The sequence below is a fragment of the Netta rufina genome (genome assembly GCF_964035555.1).
Source record: "Netta rufina genome assembly, chromosome: 1".
Classification (NCBI taxonomy): Eukaryota; Metazoa; Chordata; class Aves; order Anseriformes; family Anatidae; genus Netta; species Netta rufina.
In genome coordinates, this window is record NC_140123.1 from 116,110,636 (window position 1) to 116,133,513 (window position 22,878).

At 34.6% G+C, this 22,878-nt stretch overlaps 1 protein-coding gene across 1 annotated transcript in view; it reads left to right on the forward strand.

The window, feature by feature from the left end:
• The window catches only part of CBLB (Cbl proto-oncogene B), a gene marked incomplete at its 3' end in the record, with an annotated part of 127,876 nt that overhangs the window by 93,985 nt on the left and 11,013 nt on the right, over window positions 1–22,878 (forward strand). Inside the window, exons 10-13 of the mRNA XM_084294570.1 lie at window positions 1,445–1,648; window positions 10,250–10,435; window positions 12,928–13,293; window positions 15,847–15,941. Coding sequence (XP_084150696.1) covers window positions 1,445–1,648; window positions 10,250–10,435; window positions 12,928–13,293; window positions 15,847–15,941 — 851 coding nt within the window. The remainder of the gene's footprint in view (window positions 1–1,444; window positions 1,649–10,249; window positions 10,436–12,927; window positions 13,294–15,846; window positions 15,942–22,878) is intronic.

Sequence of the window (22,878 nt, forward strand, 5' to 3'; positions counted from 1 at the left end):
GTCAGTTTAGTAAGAGCTGTCAAGAGTTCTTGTCAAGCATCAAGAAGAAAATAATGGTAGAAAAAAATTAAAGCTGCCCTTTGAGAAATCAAAAAGCTTTGCTCGCTTGATGACATTTCAAGACAATTTGCTTTAGACATTTGATAGGTAGTTTAATTTTTGTGCTCATTATAGAATTATAGCATGATTTAGCTCAGTAGGGACCTTAAAGACCATCTAGTTCCCACCCCCAGTATCTTAGCCACCTGACTACCTGATTCCAAATATGATGCAACATGACTTCTAAATTCAGATTGAATTATTTTGATCTCTCAGAGCCTCAGGGTCTTTTTGGATGTGTTGTTTCTTTTTTTTTTTTGTTTGTGTTTTATAGTTAAAATCAACATTGTGCCTTTAGATGGAAAAAAAAACATTTATAGGTGCTTGTATGACTTCTCTCTGATCTTTTTTGTTGTCTCAATCATCAGTGCTCTGAAATGTAATTTAAAGGTCTTTTAATTACTTCTGATGAAAACAAAATTATTCCTGAAATGAACAAAAGGAATAGAAACATGGCTGCTTAAAAATCATTCCACACATTATGCCATTTAGAAATTAAAATTTAAATAATTCTTGTTTATGATAACATAGAATTATAGAATGAATCATTTATATTGGAAAAGACCTCCAAGATCATCACGTCCAACCATCAATCTGATCTACTATATCCAATCACGAAAACATGTCCCTTAGTGACATGCCTAGACTTCTCTTAAAAACTATTTGACTACAGTTCCTTGTTTCACATAATTTATTGAAAATGTAAGTAAGTCCTGTTTTGTTACTTACACGTGTCAAAAATGCTTTTAGCTTTAGATGTTGTTAATATATATTGCCCAATGGTGGAAATGTTGCAGCCATGATGGACTATATGTAGTTTCTTCAGAGAATATGAACTGCATGATCTAAAGCTCTTTTCCATTTTCTAACTTAAAATGAAAAACAAATATTTCATATTTAATATTCATATTTAATATAGAAGATATATAATAGAATGCATTGTCCTTGTCTACACACCGCACCTTCTTTCCTCTGAAGAAATGTGAAAATTATGATCCTAAGAGGCAAGGTGTTACTTCCTAATCTATAATACTGAGACAGTTACAATTTTTGAAGCTTTTTAGAGATAGCAGTTACTTTTTTATTAGTTATTTTTAAATGGAGCTTAACATGTGGAAGACAGACTGTTTTAAAAATACAGTCATTTTACTATTCACTATAGTGAAATATCTATGGAACTGTTTCCTGTTTACTCCAGTGTTTCTTTACAAGCTCTTACAGACACTGGAAAGGGCGTTTTTATATAGAAAGATAGAGATAGTGACCGTATATTTTATATACTTTTAAAAGTACTTGTGTTTTTATTTTTATTAATACATGTTGTTGTTTTTTTGTCTTGCTCTAGGAATCTGATGGCCAAGGCTGTCCTTTTTGCCGCTGTGAAATCAAAGGAACTGAACCAATCATTGTGGATCCCTTTGATCCAAGGGATGAAAACTCCAGGTGTTGCAGTATTATTGATAGCTTTAGTATGCCCATGCTGGACTTGGATGACGATGATGATAGGGAAGAGTCTTTAATGATGAATCGCTTGGCTTCAGTCCGAAAGGTAAAATTTCAAACTTTGTACTTGTTAAAGCTGTATGTTTGTAAATGAAGCTGTGGATGACTGTAAACAATGATAGGCTACATTTCATGCTGAAGGTTTCAGCAACTCACTGAAAAGTTCTCAGGCTGAAAAAACAAAATGCTTTGATATTGCAACAAGAAAACTGACACTGAATATGAGAAAAAAATCCAGATTCTCACCTGATGTGAGCAGAGTTACCTCTGTTTATAATGACGGAAGCATGAGATTGCAATAAATTACTCTTAACCAAAATATGCTTTACGGACAAGTCCCTCAAATAACACAAATTTTTCTGTATACAAATCTATTATCACTTTTTTGCACTTTTGTACTTGTATACACATGCATCAAATGTTTTAGGATTAAGCATGAATTTCTTGATTAGTAATAAATATTAGTGCTTTGTAAAGGTGACTTGGAACCCAAATCATATTGCACACAAAGGCCGTTTTATCACACCTCATGTAAGTTGTCTATATTTTTGTCTGTAACATAAAATCCATCTTAGTATTCGGTACTTTTAGAGGTAAAAATGTATTTGAAATTATTCATAGTAATATCGTGTTTTGGAATGGTTTTTGCTCTATATTCTGTTCCAGGATCTTTAGATATTTGGCTGCAGATTTAATCACTGATAAACAAGCACTTTCATCAACAAAATTGTACTTTGTTTTCAGAGTTCACCACTACATTTTAGATTTCAATAATGCCATAATGGGCCATGCAACACTGAATTTTACAGTGCATTTTCTATATTTTACTTTTTACTAAGGTCATCTAGATTGAATACTTGACTTGAAATTAATTCTGTAACACCTGACTCTTCAATTTCCTTATCATTGTGTTTGTTATTAAAAAAAGTGTTTTGCCCTCATATCTGAGAATATCTGTCAGTTAATATACATAAGTCTGATATCCTTGCTAACCTCTCAAGTCATATGAATCATTCTTGTGTTGTGTATTTAATACAACATGGCCTACTCTTGGAACAGTTTATCCTCCTGCCTGGATTTAAATTGCAGTCTGCAGCCAGACCTTTGTGAGATAGCCTTGAATTGATGGACTTTTATAACACTATCACTTCCACGATAAGGCAAAAATGCACTATGCTTTTATCAAAAGAAGGAACAGTAGGCTTCAATATAAGAAGTCTTGTTTTCAGTATCTACCAACTGCTTAACTACTTAGGTTCTTGCTATTTTTGTCATTAGATTAGTTGTTCAGTAGAAGAAACCCAGTAATTATCCCTGAAGTTTAGGAACATGGTTTTCCACTCCGTTAGCTTTTTAAAGTCCTTACTTGAAAATCTTGAATCATCCAGTCATCTGGTGATTTTCAGCTGCTCTTGTCTTCTTAAACTTGTTACCAAAGCATAGTTATGCTTTCAACCTCACCACCAAATGTGAAATGTCATCATTTATATACAATTTTTGTAAGTAATGCCTTCTTCAGCCTTGTCTATTTCTTTTAATCATCATTTGTTGTTCTTGTCAAACAGTGTTTCTTTTTTTCCTCCGTGACATTTTGTTGGATTTTACCCTTTTTGAATTTTTCTTTTGTTTCTTGTTAATGCTGTAAATATGAACATGGTACTGCATAATGACTGCGTTGCAGAGTCATTTGATTTGTTGAAACAATGGAGATGAGAGGACAAATAATCATTTAGTTCTTGTAGCCAACTTAATACTGTTGTTAATCTGTAATCCCAGTGAATATATAGGTTGATTCTTATTTTAATTCAACTATTGTCATATGCTTTCTCAACATAAAACTGTTAACCTTTGAAAATCAAATGGGATGATTTTGTCTCAAATCACCTTGCTAGACCACGTGGTATTGCAGAGAAAACCTTGTTGCAGCATATCTGGCTAATAACAAGTTGCCATGTTAAACTTGATAGATGAGGAGAGTTCCAGGGACACGAGCTCACTGGTGAAAATGACTGTAGGGCTTCAAGATGTATTGCAGGAATTTGCAAATCAATCCCTATTGTCTTGAAAGACTAAAGGGAGAGGCATTGTTAAAATGTTTCTAAGCTTTTACTTCTAATTTTTGCTGCCTTAGAGATGTTTACTTACTTGGAAATATGTTCACAATGCAAAGAGTAGTTGCAGTAAGCTCATTTTAGCCTGCCTTACGGAAGCACGCACAGTCATGTTCATCACTGAATAAAGGGCCTGGCTGGGTTTTTATAAGTGAGCTCTTTTGACAAACTGAAAAGCTTAAAAAATAATAATAATAAAAAAAAATCCTACTTTTTGGAATTGTCATTAATGTGTAAAGAAGATTATAACTTTATCACCTGCTGTACCTCTATGAATTATGAATATAAGTTATTTATCACAAAACTACCAGCTCTGCAGTTTATCACTGTATCTCTGAGGCATACTCATAAACAAAAAGGGGTGCCTGAATTAAATCCATGGGGGACCTCAGACTTGAAACTGCTTTACGGAAAAAAATAATCACAAAGCTACATATCTATTCTTTAATGGAATGAGTAAATGGATTTACTTCAAGAAAAATGATTCATTCTTGCTAGGTGTACATAGTAGCAGATCAACTGTATCAGAGGCTTCAAGGAAATCCACTGCAATTAGTCTGTTTATCTGCCTCATCAAGCAGCTTATTTTTTTAATTTCCAAATTGTCTTCAGATAATTCGTTATGAAACAAAGACAAAGAGTGGTGCCAAAACCTCTGCTAATTGTCTCATCACTGAGAAATTTCCAACACTATGCTATCAGATTAGCTAATGCAGTTATTGCTTGAAGTGTTCTTTTTCTCGGTTCTGTAACGTTTTTCCTAACAAAGCTTTGTTAGCCTCACATGTCAGGAAACACACATTAAAAATGTGCAGGTTACGGGTTCAGATAAATGTTTAAAAATGATGTTTCTAATTTTAAAGAGGGCATTTGAATGTCAGACTATTTTCATTATTCCATACTCTGTAATATTCAATTGTCCTGATAAATTAAGCATTAATTATTTGCCACTTTACCTTGTACAAGAACTGACTTTATATGCTTCTTTGGAAAGAAAGAAAACAAGGATAGTGTGTAGTGTAGAAGTCCTTGTTAAGAGATAATAATTTTGAATTTATAAGTGATAATTATTTGATCCAAATAACATACTGATACTACATGAAAACAAAGAGGAAGGCCCTAGCAGTATAGGAGACTGAGGTTTTCAACAGCTTAAGGTAAATTAAGATTCACTAAGAGCAATTTCTTCTAAAACTAGTTGAAGTTACCTTGTCTGGGAAGTTGCCAGCTTCCCTGAAATTAATTTCCTAGCTGTCTGAGTGTCTCAAAAATGGACTTTGATTCAGACCATTACTTAAAAATCATTATAAGAAGTTGTCAAAGCTGAAAACCACTGTTTATAATTACTAGGCTTCTTACAGAGTAAGAAGTTCAGACTTAACAAATCATGTCAAAAGACCTTGGTTCTCAAAATATGGGAAGAGACTGTTTTGACCCCCACGCCCCTCCATTTCCCATATTTTTAAGTTAAATTTTGTGGTAATTATTGTTCTGAGAAAAAAAAAAAAAAAAGGGCTCGTATTAAATAATAACTTTTTGACTTCTCATTTTTTATTTTTTAAAAAGACTTCAAATAAGTATCCAGGCTTTTCCTTCAGCTGCATGCTCTTAACCTATACATACATACGTATGAATTCACGGAATCATGGAATATGCTAAGTTGGAAGGGACCCCCAAGGATCATTGAGTCCAACTCCTAGGTCCCCCCCAAAAAAACACCCAAAAAATCAGACCATGTGTCTGAGATGGTTGTCCAAATGCTTCTTGAACTCCATCAAGCTTAGTGCCATGACCACTGCCCTGAGCAGCCAGTCCCCATGCCTGACCACCCTCTTAGTGAAGAACATTTTCATAACACCCAGCCTGAATGGTTTATAGGAACTTAGTAAACTCATACCACACAACAAGATACTTATTATCTGCTTACTTTGTAGTATTTGAAAGAGGAATTAATGCTGAGGGGCAGCGTGCCTCCCTTCGTTAAAATATTTCTTACCAATTCCCTTGGGCAATCAATATGGGGCTGACTTCTCCCAGCTTTAACTCCCTCTCCCTGCTTTGCATGCATTTTATTGGGTCAGCATAGGAGAGATCAAATAAAGAACAAGGCTATCTATGTAAAACTTGTTTACAGCTATCAGTATTAAGTGATGTAACTTTATATCCTCGTACAAATGTTCAAATCCTGATTATACTAATCTACGTAGGTCGCAACATGTCCTAATGAGAAGTAACAGAAATGTGTGTTACTCTCATCCGATTATAAATGAAGAAGCTTTAGGGGACAACGTGGAAAATGAAAAGTCCATTTTTGGTATACGACTGATTGGACCTTCTCAGATGTCTCATTATGCAATCTGTAAATTAGTGAGTTAGTTCCAGCAGCACACTAGCAATCAGGATAATATTCCTGAGTCAGGCACTTGGTAGGGTTTATGTTGAACATACTTTGAGCATGTGTCTCTCTGGCAGAAAGATGTTTGAAACTAAAACTCTAGATTCATTATCCTGCCTTGACTAATTCCATTAGACAAAGCTTCACTAGAAATTGTAATCAATGTCAGAAGAGGCTTAAATTCATAACCACTGGGGACAAACTGATACCAGTATTTCCCAGTAATAGATTCATCTGATTGAATGATGCAACTGTGCACCATTCTGCAGCCCCATAGTGAAATAAGTCACAGCTGCTTGTCCCTTGGCAGCAGTCATGCCAACCAGATGAAATCCATGTCCTTAGAAAGGAGTCTGTGTTCTTTTCCTTAATTACATCTTTATTGCACAGGTCTGTGTTGCAGCAGAGCCCCTTTGTATGCTGAATGTCTGTCTTCTGTCACTGCCAGTTCATTTGTATTAGTTTTTGTCTTAATTGCTTGCTTGTTTTATCTTTTTCTCACTGTGCTATTCTCGTTGTTCCTTTATTTCCACTGAACAGAAAATGCACAGAAATCTCCAATAGGTGACAAGGACTAATTTAAATATTTTCTGCTTAGGGAGTGTTTTTGTTGTTTTTGTTTGGTTTTGTTGTTGGGAGAGGTTGTATTCTGTGCTAAAAGATGTAGTTATTATATACCTCTATTGATGTCCCAGCATCCTCATGAAACACAGCCGTCTTCTTGGCCAAGCTGTCAATGAACATCAAACAACGATGCAGCTAGGCAGGTTGGGTGGAGGACATAAAAATATGTTTTGTTTTGTTTTATAATGGGAATATGAAGGAAATCTGATGCTGAACACTGACAAAGATCTGTTTGTTGCTGGGGGATATTATTTGTTTGATTTATTGTTAGTAAGCATAGCTCTAAACAAGGAAACATGATTTTAAGTTTCTCCCAGCAAAGCATTCTCTCCTACTTCAGCACCCAAGCAGTTACATGGATTAAGCTTCCTTGTATGGCAGAGTAGCTGTTATTTTTTATCAGCTATTTTCTTTCTTTTTTCTTCACGTAACTCATAAGTTATTAACTTGTTGGCTGGCATTAGTTACCTTCCATCAGTAGGCAGTGGTAGTTCATAGGACTTAAAGATTATTTTGCTCTTCTGAAACAAGGAATTGATGTAAGCTTAAATTGAAGGCCTTTCGCACAGTTAATGCTTTGAAAAACTTCCTTTTCATTTTGGCAATTGTAATTTACCATCCGTGGAATACGGTGGGTAGAAGTAACTAAATACCAAATAAATACGGAACAGAAAGTTTATCGCATAGATGAATCTCCTGTTTCAACAGGGTTAACAGCACGACAACTTTTAACGATTTTGAATTTTAAACGAATTTGCATATCGCTCTAGTTTTTCTAATTTGCCGTTACATATTAAGTGTGTCATTCAGCGATTTGTTTCCATAAATCTCAGAAGAACATCAGCCCCCAGTAGGTTTTAAATGTGTTTCTGTCCCTGCTGGAGCTGCATTGTTGTTATTGCAAAAAAACACGTTAGACTGGCGGGCTGGGCTGGCTCTTTGAGGGAAGCGTGTACCATTTTCCCCATTGATTCCTTAGAGCAGAACTGTGTAAGAGAAGGTTGCAGTAGAGAAAGAGTGGTGGATATTCTTAAAATGCTATCAGTAAAATGTTGTTCTTTTAGCTGTGGGTTCACGTGACTACATGCAGTGTGAGAGCTGAGACTTTGTTAGGTTGCTCTCATCGGAAGTCAAGTTAGTTAATGTGATCACACAGCAATTTGAACACCTGAAATTCCAAACAATTTTTACCAGTCTGGTACTCTGTTTTCAGTATTTACGGTTTACTTATTCCTTGTTTCCAACCCCTATTACATTTAAGATTGTTTTAGTTCTTCTGCAGCAATTCCCAGCTGACTGAGGCACAATATGTTATGCAACACCGTAAATGCAGAGACTCGCTACAACACTTCCTTTTATGTTAAATAATCGTGTCTTTTTGGAGACGTGAGACCTGCTTATTTGGTTCTATTTCAAATGATTTGGGAAATAAATTCATGTTCTGTCTGATGCTGAAGCCAAAGGATTGAATGTATTATATATTATGTGGCTCTTGGCTTTTAGGAATGCTTGGTGGAGGTGTAACTGAACTTTGAGAACTAATGCTATTCAGTGACACAGTGTTTATTGTGCTGTTTAACTGATGGATGCTTTCTGTTAAGGAAAATGAATTGACATTCAGTTTATAGTCAATTTATAATTCTGGTTGCTCAGGCATGCTTGTGAGACATGTATCTAGCTTAGTTATTCAACTAGTTCCCTTTTCACAGTGTTCAGTGAGGCTGAGCACCTCGCTGTCAGTCATGTGTTTACCCTCATGGCCTTCCAGCCAAGGTCAGGGACATTCACCAATTAAAGGAAACGAAGACAAATTAAGTGCTGTATTCAAGCGTTTAATATGAACATTGTGACTACTTCTTCACCGAAGAGAAGCTTGGAAGCTGCTGGTAGCCATGAAAGGCGTGAATTTTAAATTGCTCTGTCTCTTGAAATTGAATATTTAGTTGCAACATTGACCTTATACCTTTAGACCAAATGATAAGACTGTAGTGTCACAGAAAAATCATTCTAGCAATGGAATTGAACCTCAGCCTTCTAGCTTTTCAACGCCTCTCCACTCCTCCCTCTCTTTTTTTTTTTTTTTTTTCCGCACCATGTTATCCAGTAATACCGTGGTGGCTTCTATTTCTGACGGAAATCTGGCAGTAATCCCAATTTTGTTTAGAATAGCATATTACACTAAGATGTAGTACACAGAGCGTTGAGTAAGGAGTTAGGGTACTAGATCCTTTTCCCAGATCTGCTTTAGAATTGATGAAGGTGTCAGATTCTTTAATATAGTCAGTATATGTAAAGAAAGATAATGATGACTTTTTTACCTTCTTCAAGAACTGCCTAGTCCCATCCCTGTCATCAGTATGGGTTGTACGGTGTTGGTGATAAGAAGCTTATGATCAGAAGGGGAAAGTTTTATCAAAGTGATGTAGCTTAGAGATGGATGCATTTTTGTGAGCAATTTTATGTGCTTTCTGTAAGAAGACAGCAGCCTCTATAAGCCAGATACATAGTGAGAATACCAGGATGCCTCAGTGCACAAATGACCAGAGTCTGACACCTGCTGTGAATGTCTTCTAGCTACCCTGTCAGAGAAAATACAGAACATCATAAGCATCCAGCTTTACTTACAATACACTGATACAATTGCAGGGGGTTCACAGATGTGCCTTTAACTTATTTATGCAAAAAAATAAACTGTGTGTTAGAACTCACCCAGATGAGCAGTTACAAAACTGGTTGCAAAAATGGGTGGAGCCTAGACTAAGGGGTTGAAATCTTTGATTTTCATTGTTTTATAGCATACTTTCTTATTTTTAAATAGTTTAAAAACGTGTCTTAAAAGAACACTGCTCAACTTCCACTGTGCATATGAATTTGAAAAAAAGTAAAAAAAGAATAAATCATGATTTGTCACTTGAGGAAAATATTCAGTCTGCATATCATTAGCTTAGTATTTTGTTATGGTAAACTGAAGTGTCCTAAAATGATTTTTCTAAGTCAGCAAATAAATGAGGAAGGCAATAACTGCTTCATCTACTGGCTTGCTGATGATTTTCCTTTTTTTTTTCCTGAGTTTTCAGAAAACATACATTCCTTTTTCTGTAGAAGTACGATGTGACTATGCCTCACAGTTAGCAGACAATATCATAGGCATTCAGCTTTAAAAAGTCACACATAGAATTTTGATAATGAAGTACTCTGTATTAATGAAAAGGTTATCAAGAGTAACAGTACTGCCACAATATCTCTCTTTATATTCGTGATTGTTTCTTTTTGTGGGGCAATGATTGGAATTTTAATCACAAGTTAATGTGGTTTTGAGGTAGAATGACTTTTAGACTTGTTTCAGTTATCAAGAGCTGAGTACCTATGCTACTATTAATTAATAGTAGTGAGGGTGTCCATTATGATAAATTACTATTAGTAAATACTTTTCAAATATCACATGTCAAGTCGTGGAATGAAAGTTGTATATTTAATCATCAGATAAATTCTAATTTTCCTTTTTCCTGTCTTGAAGTGCAATGAGAGGCAGAATTCACCAGTGACTTCCCCGGGATCTTCCCCTCTTGCACAAAGAAGAAAACCACTTCCAGACCCCCTGCAAATCCCACATCTTAGTCTTCCACCTGTACCTCCTCGTCTGGATCTCATTCAGAAGGGAGTAGCACGGTCACCATGTGCCAGCCCAACTGGGTCACCAAAAGTAAGTCTTATTGACCATTATTTCTGTATTTATGAGTATTGAGAAATTCTGTATGATTGTTTTCAAGGTGAGCTTGCTTGTTTTGGAATATTGACTATTAGGAAATTTTCTGCATGTACTCTTTTGCAGGAGTTTGTCCAATAGACTTTTAATTCGCCGTAGCTTAGAAAAGCTTTAGATTAGATCCACATTGATTAAGTCACCTAAAGACTCTTATCTCCTTCGGTTCACTTTGGAAATACCTGTCTGTTTGCATAATAATTTACACAGTCAGATTATTACAGCTACATGTGTTGGTCAAATGTGACCTGTTAATCTGATGGTTTTGTTGCACTTGGTTATGCTCTGACATTGACATCAGTTTGACACTGCTATAATGGATCAGTTCTGTAATAAACCCTGATTCGTAAAAATAGAAATAAAAATTTCCTGAAAGTAGATTTAAAAGAGATTATCTCATTACAATTGCGTGTTATGCTCTGGTGATGATTTATACTCACTTCCAAAGTACTCCAACAAGAAAAATACATACAGATACCCTGCCTTCAAAACTTTGTGGCATATATTATGAATAATGTTTTAGGGGAAATATTAATGATTCTACAGTTAATAAATTGTATGCTGTGTTTTGTGAAACTAATGATACTAAAGAGTGATTTTTTGAGGGCGTAAGCATGAAGGAAAACAGCTATATTTGTTTCTTTCTGTTATGAGTTGATCATTTGTTGTAATTGCTGTATATTGAGAGGGAATGAGATTACATTAGGTCTAAAATTTTGATTTTGGATGGTGAATTCAAATTCAAGTTTAAAACATGAGCTGAAATCTGTGTGCTCATAATATATATCCAGTTTGAAGTACCATGTTTGTTTTTTTCAGGTTTTTACCTCAAGCTTGCAAATCAACTTTTCAACGTTCTGATGGCTTATAATTTAGAAGAGAAAATAGAAGTTAGAATAGTGTCTTTATCACGCTTCTTTAATCACTTTTTTACCTTATACAAGGGAAATTATAGCACATCGAGAAAATAAGCTGGATGTCTGGCACATCTATTAAAATGTATTTTACAATAGACTATTTGCACAAAGTTCGTGGCTTTGAACAAACAAACAAAAAGAAAATTAGAAATACTGTTAATATTGCTCTAAGTTTTTCAGTGAAATTATTTCAAATCTATTGTTTGTTTGTTTTTTCCATTAAAATTTTCTTTTGCATATTTAAATGTTGTAAGTATATAATATTTTTGGAGTGCAAGGGGAACAAGATGGACAACAAAGAATTGCAAGTGCATATTTCAAAACAAACAAATGGGCAATTTATTCCACCAAAAATACTATTTCAGGCAAAAAAACTTTTATTTTTCTGTAATAAAAAAAAAAACTGTAATAAATAATTTTCTGTAATAAAAAATAAACAAAAAATTTGGACCCAACTGTTTTCTTGCTTTCTTAGCAGTGAAAATTAATTAGCATCTTAATTAAATACTTATTTAATATACTGTCCTATTTATGTTAATAGATGTGCAGGTAGAATGCCTAATTGTAATACAAGGAACATGTTGAGGTGCTGCCCAAAAAATAGTGATGGGCAACTCTCAAGTGAAGTGAGACCAAACAATATTCTTCCTGTAAAAATTTTTCTGTCCTCACTCTTTTTAATTGGTAATATTATGCAGAGTCCATGAAAATTACACCTTCCGTGAGAAATGATCTTGTGTTTATTGTTGTCACTGCTGGTAGGAGGAAAACATGTCCTGAACACCTAGAAAAACCTGTCTCAAACATAATTTCATAAAATGCTTTTAGTAATACACTCCTAATGAGAATACTCTTTTTTTGTTTGTTTTATTTTTTATTTCTGCTTTTATAAACTATACAGTTCTGTATATGTTTTCCTTCTGATAACTTGGTTTTCAGCTTTTTAGTATCCTACACTTAAGTTTGAAAAACATTTTAGCATTTACGACCGTTCAATTCTGAGAAAGGAAATCACCTTTTCTCTGGCAAAAATTGTTTGCAGATGAACTAAATGCAAACATAAATACATTATAAATATGTTACTTGAAGAATTGAACTGTGGTTCAAATTGGTGTCAAACAATACGCATCATGTAAAGAGTGGAGTCATCCCTTGATAAATCAATGAAACCAAAATATTTGTTTTCTCCTTCCGCTTGTGTCCTCATCATTGCTTTTTTTTTTTTGCTCATCACATGTCACTAAGTCATTTGCCTTTGGATGTGATCCCCCCTCCTTTTTTTTTTTTTTTTCCTGCATCAGAAGGTCTGTTTTTCCTAGCATTCCTTAGAATCCATTTCAGTTTGCATAGTGAAAAGACAAGACTAACCTACCGGCGAGTTCTCTTCTGATGCATTGAAAATGTCTCAGTTAGGAATGCTAAAACTGTATTTGATCATGAAAGGAACATGAATGCCTATATGTAACTTTTTTTTTCTTTTTTTTTTTTTTTTTGTTCAATTCTGGTTTTGTTTAGTCTTCTCCTTGTATGGTGAGGAAGCAAGACAAACCTTTGCCAGCACCACCACCTCCCTTGCGTGATCCTCCACCACCTCCGCCAGAACGACCCCCTCCAATTCCACCAGACAACAGAATAAGCAGACACCTACATCATCCGGAAAGTGTGCCTTCCAGAGACCAGCCAATGCCCCTTGAAGGCTGGTGTCCCAGAGATGTGTTTGGGACAAGTCAGTTAGTAGGATGTCGAATAGGGAGTGATGCTTCTCCCAAACCAGGACTGACTGCAGTTTCCAACATAAATGGAAGGCACAACCGCGTAACTTCTGAGCCAGGATTTATGAGGAAACACAGACGTCACGAGCTGCCTGTGGAAGGTGCCAAGGTATGATATAAGCTGAATGTGTTGAAGCCTAATTTGATACCCTACAGCAGTATTGTTTTGCATTGTCTACAATACTACTTTATATTGGTCAGTGATCATGTGCTGTTTCTAAATATTTCCTGTTGCTTGTAATTAATAAGTGGTCCATAAATAAATGGCTTGTTAAATAATGCAGTTTGCAAAGCAACAGTATGAGGGTCTAAGTTAGAATTCAATTTTAACATAGAACATTCTAAAAATGGCTTGAAGACAAAATTCTATATTTGCTATATTCTTTTAGCAAAGGATTTATACAGTTGGTGCATAATCTAACTTCAGTAACGCAGCATCTCAGGTATACTTTGAAAGTGTCTTATGCCAAAATGATTTATACATGTGATGATGGGAAATAAATGTTCTGGTTACTTCTATCATATGTAAGATAAGGACTTGGTAACCCACCCCTTCAATCTGTAAGATATATAGTATGTACACACGATATATACAAATATACTTAAATTCTCGGCTATATTGTATGCATTAACATAAGCTTAATATGTTAATGGTCAGGTGGTCTTGTTCACCAATAAAACATTATTTTCAAAAAAGAGCATTAAATTTGCAATGATGTTCAGTAATTGAAATGATCTAACCTGCCTTGATCATAAAAAAAAAAAAAAAAAAAAAAAAAAAAAAGAAACAAATACATCCAAAGCCAAGCTAAATGTAGAATCATTTATTTTCTCTTTACAGCTGGCAATATGGGCAGCATCCTTAAAAGTGTGCAGGGGCACAACTCCTGTATTGCATTGTTTGATTTGGTATTATCATCAGTACTTTAAACCTTATTCAGGATAATTGGCATTGTGGCTACCTTTTTATTTTTCAGTTATTTACAGTAATGCACATATCATTAACTGGATTATTCTTTCTTTGGATTTAAGTCAGAGCTCCAACTGCTCAAGTTGAATGTTTCTGTAATTTCTCTGTGTCAGTTCTTGATTTCTCTTGGACAAATGTCCAGTGCAATGTCCAATAATCCATTTTCAGTGCTGAGGGTGCTTGGAGTTGTCACTTTCAATCTTTTCACTGGTTCTCTAACTTTGTTTGGCTAGGAGGCATCTGCTTGTCACCTAAGAAATATGATTGCCTGTCCTTAGCTGCACTGAATAGTGTGTATGTCTGTAACTATGGTGTTTATTCCTTCAAAAAACAAAACAACGACAACAAAATGAGCATTGTTTCCATTCATTGATTGAAGATATCTTGGAGAGAAGAGTGTGGAGGGGTAGTCCTAGTATTAGTCAGTTTCAGATAACTTGCAAAACTTTGTAGTGTTGGGGAAGCCTGGAGTTGAAAAGAAACCAAATGGTGGTAGCCTAAGAAAAAATTCATGGTTCTGCTCTAATCGGTTTTATCAAAACAGCTCAGTAATTTATTCATAGTGCAGGTTATTAACTCACTTTTTTTTTTTTTTTCTGCTCTATTTTTACTTGAAGACTATGTAGTTTCTGCTAAGTAGATTGGATTTGAAGTTCTGATCACAGCAGATAGAAATCACTTTTTCTCTCTTTGCTTTTTTTTTTTTTCTTTTTTTTTTCCCCTAAGGCCACAAGCTATTTAACTTTTTTATCTCTTTTTTTTTTTTTTAGATAGATATTGTGGTTATTTTGAAAGCATGTTACTGAAATTCAGTTAGTATTGGTAAAGACCATTGATGTATGTGATGAAAGGTGCTTAAGAATTTCATGGTAGTATATATAATCAGAATATTCTTTTTTTCAGAATTAAGGCAAAAGACCAAAATTTTACTTACAGCTAGACTGTTGTTCAAGAAGCTATAGTTTTTCATCTGCTTTTAAAAGGATACCAGGTTTATACCTTCATAGAGCCATATAGCATTTGAGTTGTGATGAGGCACAGAGCTGAAGCTGATAGAATGAATACTCAAATCAGAATAACCACTAAGTGTGGAAGTGGCATTGTACTGCTGAGAACATGTATAGGTATTTCTCTAACTAAATGCTGTCTTCAGGTAATAAGCCTAAGCCACTTGTTTACATGGAGAAACTGACAACTCTGAATTACCATTTGAGGCTGTATGCATATCCACAAGGGTAACATTTCATGATTTTTCATCCCTTATTCATTTATTTTAATATAAACTATTTGCTATTAGTTAAAGACAAGAATCAGGAAGATGATCCTGCAGGTACGGGGTGAATTATGGCAGGTATTGCACTATGGAGTTTTAAAAAATATATACTTATCATGCTGTACCTGTTGTTTTCCCTCTGTACTTCATCTCTCTCACTTTCAAAAGTTTCAAAAGTTACAATCTTGAAATCTTAATTTTCCCCTAAGTGGTTCAGCTGTAATTGAGTAGTCCATCTACTAATTGTGACATGAAACTTACTGTTCTGGCAAAGTTTAAAACTAGTATGTTCTACAACTCCTGAGGAAAGTGATCTGGAACAGGTATGAAAAGAGTCATTTCAGAGTACAGCTCTGTTGTGTGAACTTCCAGAAAAGCCTTTATGCATAGCCTTTGAAAAGCCTATTTGTGATTTTTAGGTATTTTCAAATGGTCATCTGATAAACGAAGAATATGACGTCCCTCCACGGCTTTCACCTCCTCTTCCAGCTGCTTCCACCATCCCTAGTATAAAGTAAGTAAACTTCATCTGTAAAAGAGATATGTTAATTAATGTTAGACAACAACACTGATTCTCTGGTGATAAAAGGAAAACAGAAAAAAAAAAAAGAAAGAAAGAAAGAAAATGAACTAATGTTGAATACTTGTTGTTACATTTTCCATGACACTTTTAATTGTTTTTACAAAGGAAACGTAAATTTTATTGATTAAGTAGGAGCAGTTCTAATGTTAATTTAACATATGACATTTTATATCAAAAGAATTAACTGTGGCAGATCTTGCTCATAGGAATTTGACAGTGGGAACAGACCCTGTCCATTTTTCTTTCTATTACTATTGAAGAAGTATTTTGAAGAAGTGTATTGAAGAGCTATTTACCACAGATGAGAGAATCTAGGAAAAGTGGTGTGGGTAAAGACCGTGATATATGTGTATGCATTCTATCTCTAATGTAGTCATGCTTTCTGGACTTTCTACACATGGAGGCTTTTTTCATGTAGTATCTTTTCTTTGTGGTGGTTAAAAACAAACAAAATAACTTTATATCCATTTTAAATGGAGTCTATCTGCCTGAATTCCAGAATGTGGTTTCGGAAATCTTGTCATTTCAAGTTGCAGACTACTCTTAGTCTTCCAGTAATACTACTGTTTATCAGATGTTGCCATGGATAGCAATTATCTTTGGACTCCAAATCACACAAGATTTTCAACAGGAGTTTTGAGAAAAAAAAAAAGAAACAAACTTTGAAGTGCTCAAAAATCATATGTTGACTGTATTTTTGTAAGGAAATAAGAGCATAAAAACCACAATAGATGATATTATCCTATAACTTCTTTTCAGTGTACTCAGTGTAATGCTTGCTGCTAAGTAAAAATGACTGTGCAGTCAGTACCTACTAATACTGAGAATTCTCTCACTAGAATTTGATTTTGCCATATCTTTAGTACCCATTCCATTGCTGTTCAGGTAGAGGTAGCATTAAAGACAAATATATTTCAGCATTCCATTGATATGCTGATTTTTCTCTTCCTGAGCTCTAGAATAAAGACGAAGTGTTGGCTTTTTTATTCAGAATCATATGCTTGGGAAAGCTATTGCAGAATTGAAGTTTTGCATGTTTGCTTTCCATTCACAAGCAAATTAGAACAAATATTTTTTGTAATTGAATGTTGAGATGTAACCTGATTGCTGTAGAGTATCATGAGAGTATGAGTATCTCATGTAATCAATCCCCTGTATAGATTTATCTCCTTGGACTGGCTGCATCTTCCATGATACATGTAGCTCCTGGGATGTTCTGCACCCTAATGGTCAGAAAAATAAAGCAATGACTCTGATGGGCACTCTACGTACTTTAATATTTCAAATGAAATTGCTCAATTCTGAACTGGGGAAGATGTTTATTTTTGTACTGTTAAAATAAGAAAACATTGTTTCATGAAAATCTCATTTTTTATGTGTATTTTTTTTTTACAAATGTAGCCTCGAATCAAAGTACAGTGTCATGCAGTGTTCATTGGAATGTCCACAATATATCACAATAGTGTGGGCACACACAAATCCATGTCAAGTCAATCCAAAAATAAAATTTAACTTAACAAAAGAAATAAGTTAACTAACTGAAGTCTTCCGAATAGAAAACTGACATATGACATATGCCAGCAGAAAGAAAATGTTCAGTTTCTAAAATGAAGCCTCATACTTTTTTCAGGAAGAAATGCACTTCCATTTCTGTTTTATGTTTTAGCTTGTACCTTTAAAAAAAAAAAAAAAAAGGACATTTAAAATTTTGATTTTTAAAATGCAAAAACTATCATATATAGCTTAGGGTAGGAAGTTCAAAATATCTAATTAACAGCTACTGAACTGTCACATTGAATGTCTGTTATAATAAAAAAGTGAACATTGTGTCTTGCTTCTTGAAACACTGATATGCCCATTCTAAATTGATTTCAAATTAAGTTTTTGTTACCACTAGAAAATACCTTTGTTAATCTATAAGTAGCAAAATATAGGCAAAAAAATAATAAAAAAGCAATCTTTCTTCAAAAATTCAAATTCAAATTAAATGAGTTTAATATTTCCAACTACAGTAAAATGCTTTCAAAAAGCAACCTGAGTAATATTAGCATTATTTAATGTGAAATGTTAGACAGGATATTTTTACAGAGTCATTTTCCTCCTGTAAAATTGACTGCATTAAGCCTTCATAAATATGTTGAACTGTATTTGGTCCGAAATACTCTTATTTTCCCTAATTGTGCTACTGCAATAAATCTGGTGCATGTTTCTCATTTTTTTTTTCCTGCTTTCTAATCTCTGCAGAATTGTGGCTTGAAAGCTAGTTTGTTTCGTACAGCTCAAAGGCATTCTATTTTTTCTAGTTATTTTCATAAGTCAGTCTGTAATTTCGAAGGTTTAACCAAAGGGTACATTGAGCAGGTATGAAATGCCATAATGTAAATAATAATGAGGTAAAATGAGCCTTAGTTGAAGCTCTAAGACATCCGTACTTACTTATTTGATCATTTTTTTTCTGAATAAATATGAGATTGCAAATAAGACTTTTTAAAAATAAATTACATTAAGATAAAATTGCTAGTGTCTTTTTCTGGAAACAGTGCTGATTTATTTTCATTTTTACTAAATTGGTTATTATTTCTTATACATCAGTAATGAAATGCTGGGCTCATGTTAACTAAGCATCTGATTTTTATTTTCCACTCAGCTGCTGTGCCTACCTGTGAAGTTTTTTTTTTTTTTTTTTTTTTTTTTTTTTTTTATCAAATTGCTTTAATTATGTCAGATAAATTGTTTTTTAGCAATTTTGTTCAAATTGCTATTTTGTTCTCAAAAAAAAAAAAAGTAAAACTTTAACATCAATGTTACAGAACAGTTCTTCCCCCAAACTTAGAAGTTTTCAAGGTAAACAATGTTTGTTTTATTCCCAGTAGGCAGGCCCCATTTTTTTTCATCAGTTTAAATTGGTCTCCTTGTTTCAAAAGTGCTTTGTACTGCAGTGGTATTTTACCTGAGAGCCTCTATTTCTGAGTATGTATGAGACATTCAATTCTATGTACCTGTTGTATACTATATTTATGTTTGGAGTATCTAGTTGATTTGAGCTGGTTGAGGAAAAGTGCATAGAAAAGTATTTCTCCCCCTGCTGTCCCTTTTATCCATGCTACCAAACTTTGAAGGTGAAGTCATTGTTCCATTGAGGAAAGTGGGGTTGGCAGTCGTGGCTTCCTTGAAATTGGTCTTTGCTGCGGTGCTTCTCCAGGGGCTTGTAGAAGGAGCACTGCTGACACAAGGGTTCCAGGTACCTGAGAAGGGATGCTCTGCAGGACACGTGTGCTAAGCTTGACACGTCAGTGAGTTTGGTTGCAGCATCCACTCTTGAATAATTCTCCTTGAAAAAATTGTGTACGCTATGAATGGGGGCACACTGCTTTAATATACACTCGGGTTTTAAGGGTAAAGCACGCACAAGGGAAGTTGTTGTGGAGCAGGTGGTAAGTGTTGACTTGCTCCATATAACTTAACATCTCTTTTGTTGAAAAACAGTTAGCTTGAGGCCTTGCAAGATTAAAGCTTTTGTTTGTACACTATCAACTAATACTGTGTATAGGGGAGGGTCTGTACAAGATGAATTGATAGCAAGGATCTGATGTCTGTAATGTACATGTTATGGGTCAGTAGTTCATCTAGCTACAGTCTTGCCCTGTGAATTTGAACAGCCTTCAGCAATCGGAACATACAAGGGGCACTCTTGGAATGTGTCTTGTCTTTCTGTTTAATTTGAAAGGTGTTCAATTTGTGCACTCCTCAGTGCAAATCAAAGTATGGTGAGTGGGGGAGATTGAAGAGATTCCTTTCAAAGGTACAGTCTGATCCAGACTGAAATACAGGTACTGCAAGTTCATTGTGTCTAAGCTCTGTGAGTAGGTTTACCAGTAAATGAAGGAAGGGGAATCTTTCCCTGAAATACTTTTAAATGAGTGTGTTGTTGCTTTCCCTGAAGCTCTGCTAGATTACAGCTGAGCTGGACTTGAAGTGATTTGACAAAAATGGCTTCTCATGTCTTTTCCTGTTTTGCCTTTGGTGCTCAGTAGGATAAGATAGATTGACATCTAGCCTTCTGTTCAACAAACTAGAAAATACAAAGTCATTGCTTATCGGAATGCAATTCTGACTTTCAATTTAAAAATATTTCCACTTAAGGAGTAGGGGAAGGGAACTAGAAAATATTGCAATACAGTCTGCTGGTCAGCGTGCAGGTACACAAACCTTCTAAAGACATAAAAGTAATAAAGTTTTTTGAAGTGTAATTATAGAAAACCTCACCAGATTATGAAATCTGTACATAAATGGATTTGCCTTCTAAAGTTATTAGATGGTTTTGTGTAGAACAGTAGAGTTAATCCTACAAGAACAATAGAGAATTAACAAAACAATTCGATATTGAAGAAATTTCAGTAATGATGGAGAAAATGGGATATACTAATAAAGCAATGCAAAAGAGGTTTGGAGTCAAGTATTAAAACTGGATTGTAAATTGGAAGAACAATACAATTTTTTTAAACTATGAATTGTGAAAAGTTCATAAAACACAATGCAAGTATAAGACAATTTTAGGACTCGAGTGGAGAGTATATTAGTTATGTGTTAGCACTCTTAAACTTTTTGCTGCTTTACAAATCAGAAGCACCTTTCTAATATTAAACATGTAATATATACAACATTGCAAATATTTTCCTTACTTTAAAGACAGCAAAAGGGAGACTTTACTAGTGTGAAGGGTTTTTCTAAGGCTACACTGTACTCAGAAGCAGGAGACACAGAACATGTGTCTCTAATAACTCCAAACCAGTAATGATTTCTCATCAGTGCAGTAATGTTGGAAATTGATTTTATCATAAATATGCTAGTATCCTGTGGAATAAAGGCATTGCTTTGATAAACATATGTTAGGTTCTTGGGTCTACTAAATAAATAAGAAAAAAGCAGGGGCATGAACTAGGTGAAGAGGGGACTTTTTTTTTTATTTTTTTCTTTTTTTCTTTTTTTTTTCGCTCCTTGGGTATCCTAATTGTCAGTAAATGAGTCTTCCCACTTTCCCATCTGAGAAGTGTTTTTCTAAGGAACTAGCTATACTATCTAAGTTCAGCTATAATACTGTACTTAGTTAGGTGGTGGTCAGCCTCTCTGTAGATTTCCTTAAAAAATTAACTTAATTCCCAGGAATCAAAATCTCTCCTGTAACTGATTTCAGATAGAGCCTTCAGAGAGGTTTTTGTTTGTTTGCTTCCCAGTTGTAACTTTTGAAGTGGGCTTCAAACACTACCACCAATCTGGCTTCCATATCAGTTGGCGTTGCATATTTCTGGTCTGGATACTAATATTGATATCTGCAGAAGCCATCAATTCAATTTGTGATTATTTAAAAAACAAACAAACAAAAAATCAAACCCACAGACATGTACTTCACATGTATAACACATGGCAATCCAGAACGTTCTGCAGATAAGAAAGATTGCATGTCCAAGAAATGAAAGAAATTATTCTTTGTTGGTCTTTGAACTATCTATCTGAGTATTACAGAATTCTCCTTGTCCTGTTTTGTTTCTCCTTGCTTTAAATGGCCATACAGCAGTGACACAAACTGTCTGTTCAACTAGGAAATCAAAGATGGAGAAAGCATTTCGCACTTCATTGCTGTATATACAGAAGACCTTTTGCTCCCTCTACAGAAGGTGGTGGAAAACTGCAATACAGAGTTTGCAGTTTAGTGTCATCAACCTTCTTTCACCTTTCACCCTTTCATTCCTTTATCTGGAACGTATTTGCAAAAGTTGGTTCTTATCCTTCATGAGTTTGTTTATGAGTTTAAGAGTATATTACTGACTGAAGGCAAGAGTGTCTGACAGGTTAGAAGTAGCTCAGGACCTCTAGGCTTTGAATATATTCAAACAAAAGCAGCACATCTGCCCCCATCTTTCTCTGTTCTTTTCTTTCTCCCTTATTTGTTTGTTTAGTGACTCTCTGGTAGTCATGATAGTTAGCTATTCATTTTTGTTCACAGAGTACCTGGATGTTGTGGAGTCATGTGGCATCACCTAAAGGAAATCATGCAGAGCATATATTCTTCCTTTGTGAAGTGTGCTGTATGTGTCAGATGCTGCTTGTGTTGGAAAAAATGAGATGGGCTTAGCCTGTCATTTCATCTTTTGCCTTTATGATAAAATAAAGCTAATTAAACCATCGGAAGAGAAATTATGTCCACTTCCTTCTCATGTTTCCTATGGTTCTTAAGAACTTCCCTAAATGATTAAGTAGATGTGCCTTGTAATGTGGCATGTAGTTCAGCTCAGGGGCCCTTAACCATACTTTCAAGCCACAAATCAAAGTGGCCATGAATGCATCAAACATCTTTATTTGAAGTCCTCCAGCTGTTGACCCTTTTTTGTGGTAAAGAATTAAGGTACTATTTACTGCATAACATAATATCCAGATGATTTTTGAAGTTATATACTTCTTAGTATTCAGCTAGTTTAAGAGTCAAATGCCTGTTCATGGTTTTTATGTATGATCAAACTGAAGTTAAATTAAGTCTTTAATGTAACGTTTTGTGTTCCAGATGACTTGATTTATTGATTTTATATATCAGTGTATTCACTATTAGCAGAGGAGCTGTATATATAAAATACAATGATGTTGACTTCTAGTTAATTAACCTAGTTTGCTATGTCTTATGAAGGCCACAAGATAAGTTGCATTTTTTAATATATAACAAAATCTCCTTCCCCAGCCAGTGCTCACTAAAGTGAAATTTTTGCCCATTGTTTTGTTTACACTCATATAACACAGAACCAAGTGGTAGGAGTTAGTTTTTAGTTCTCGATTAAAACTCCCACCCAGCAGTATTCTCCAGATAAAACTTGTTACC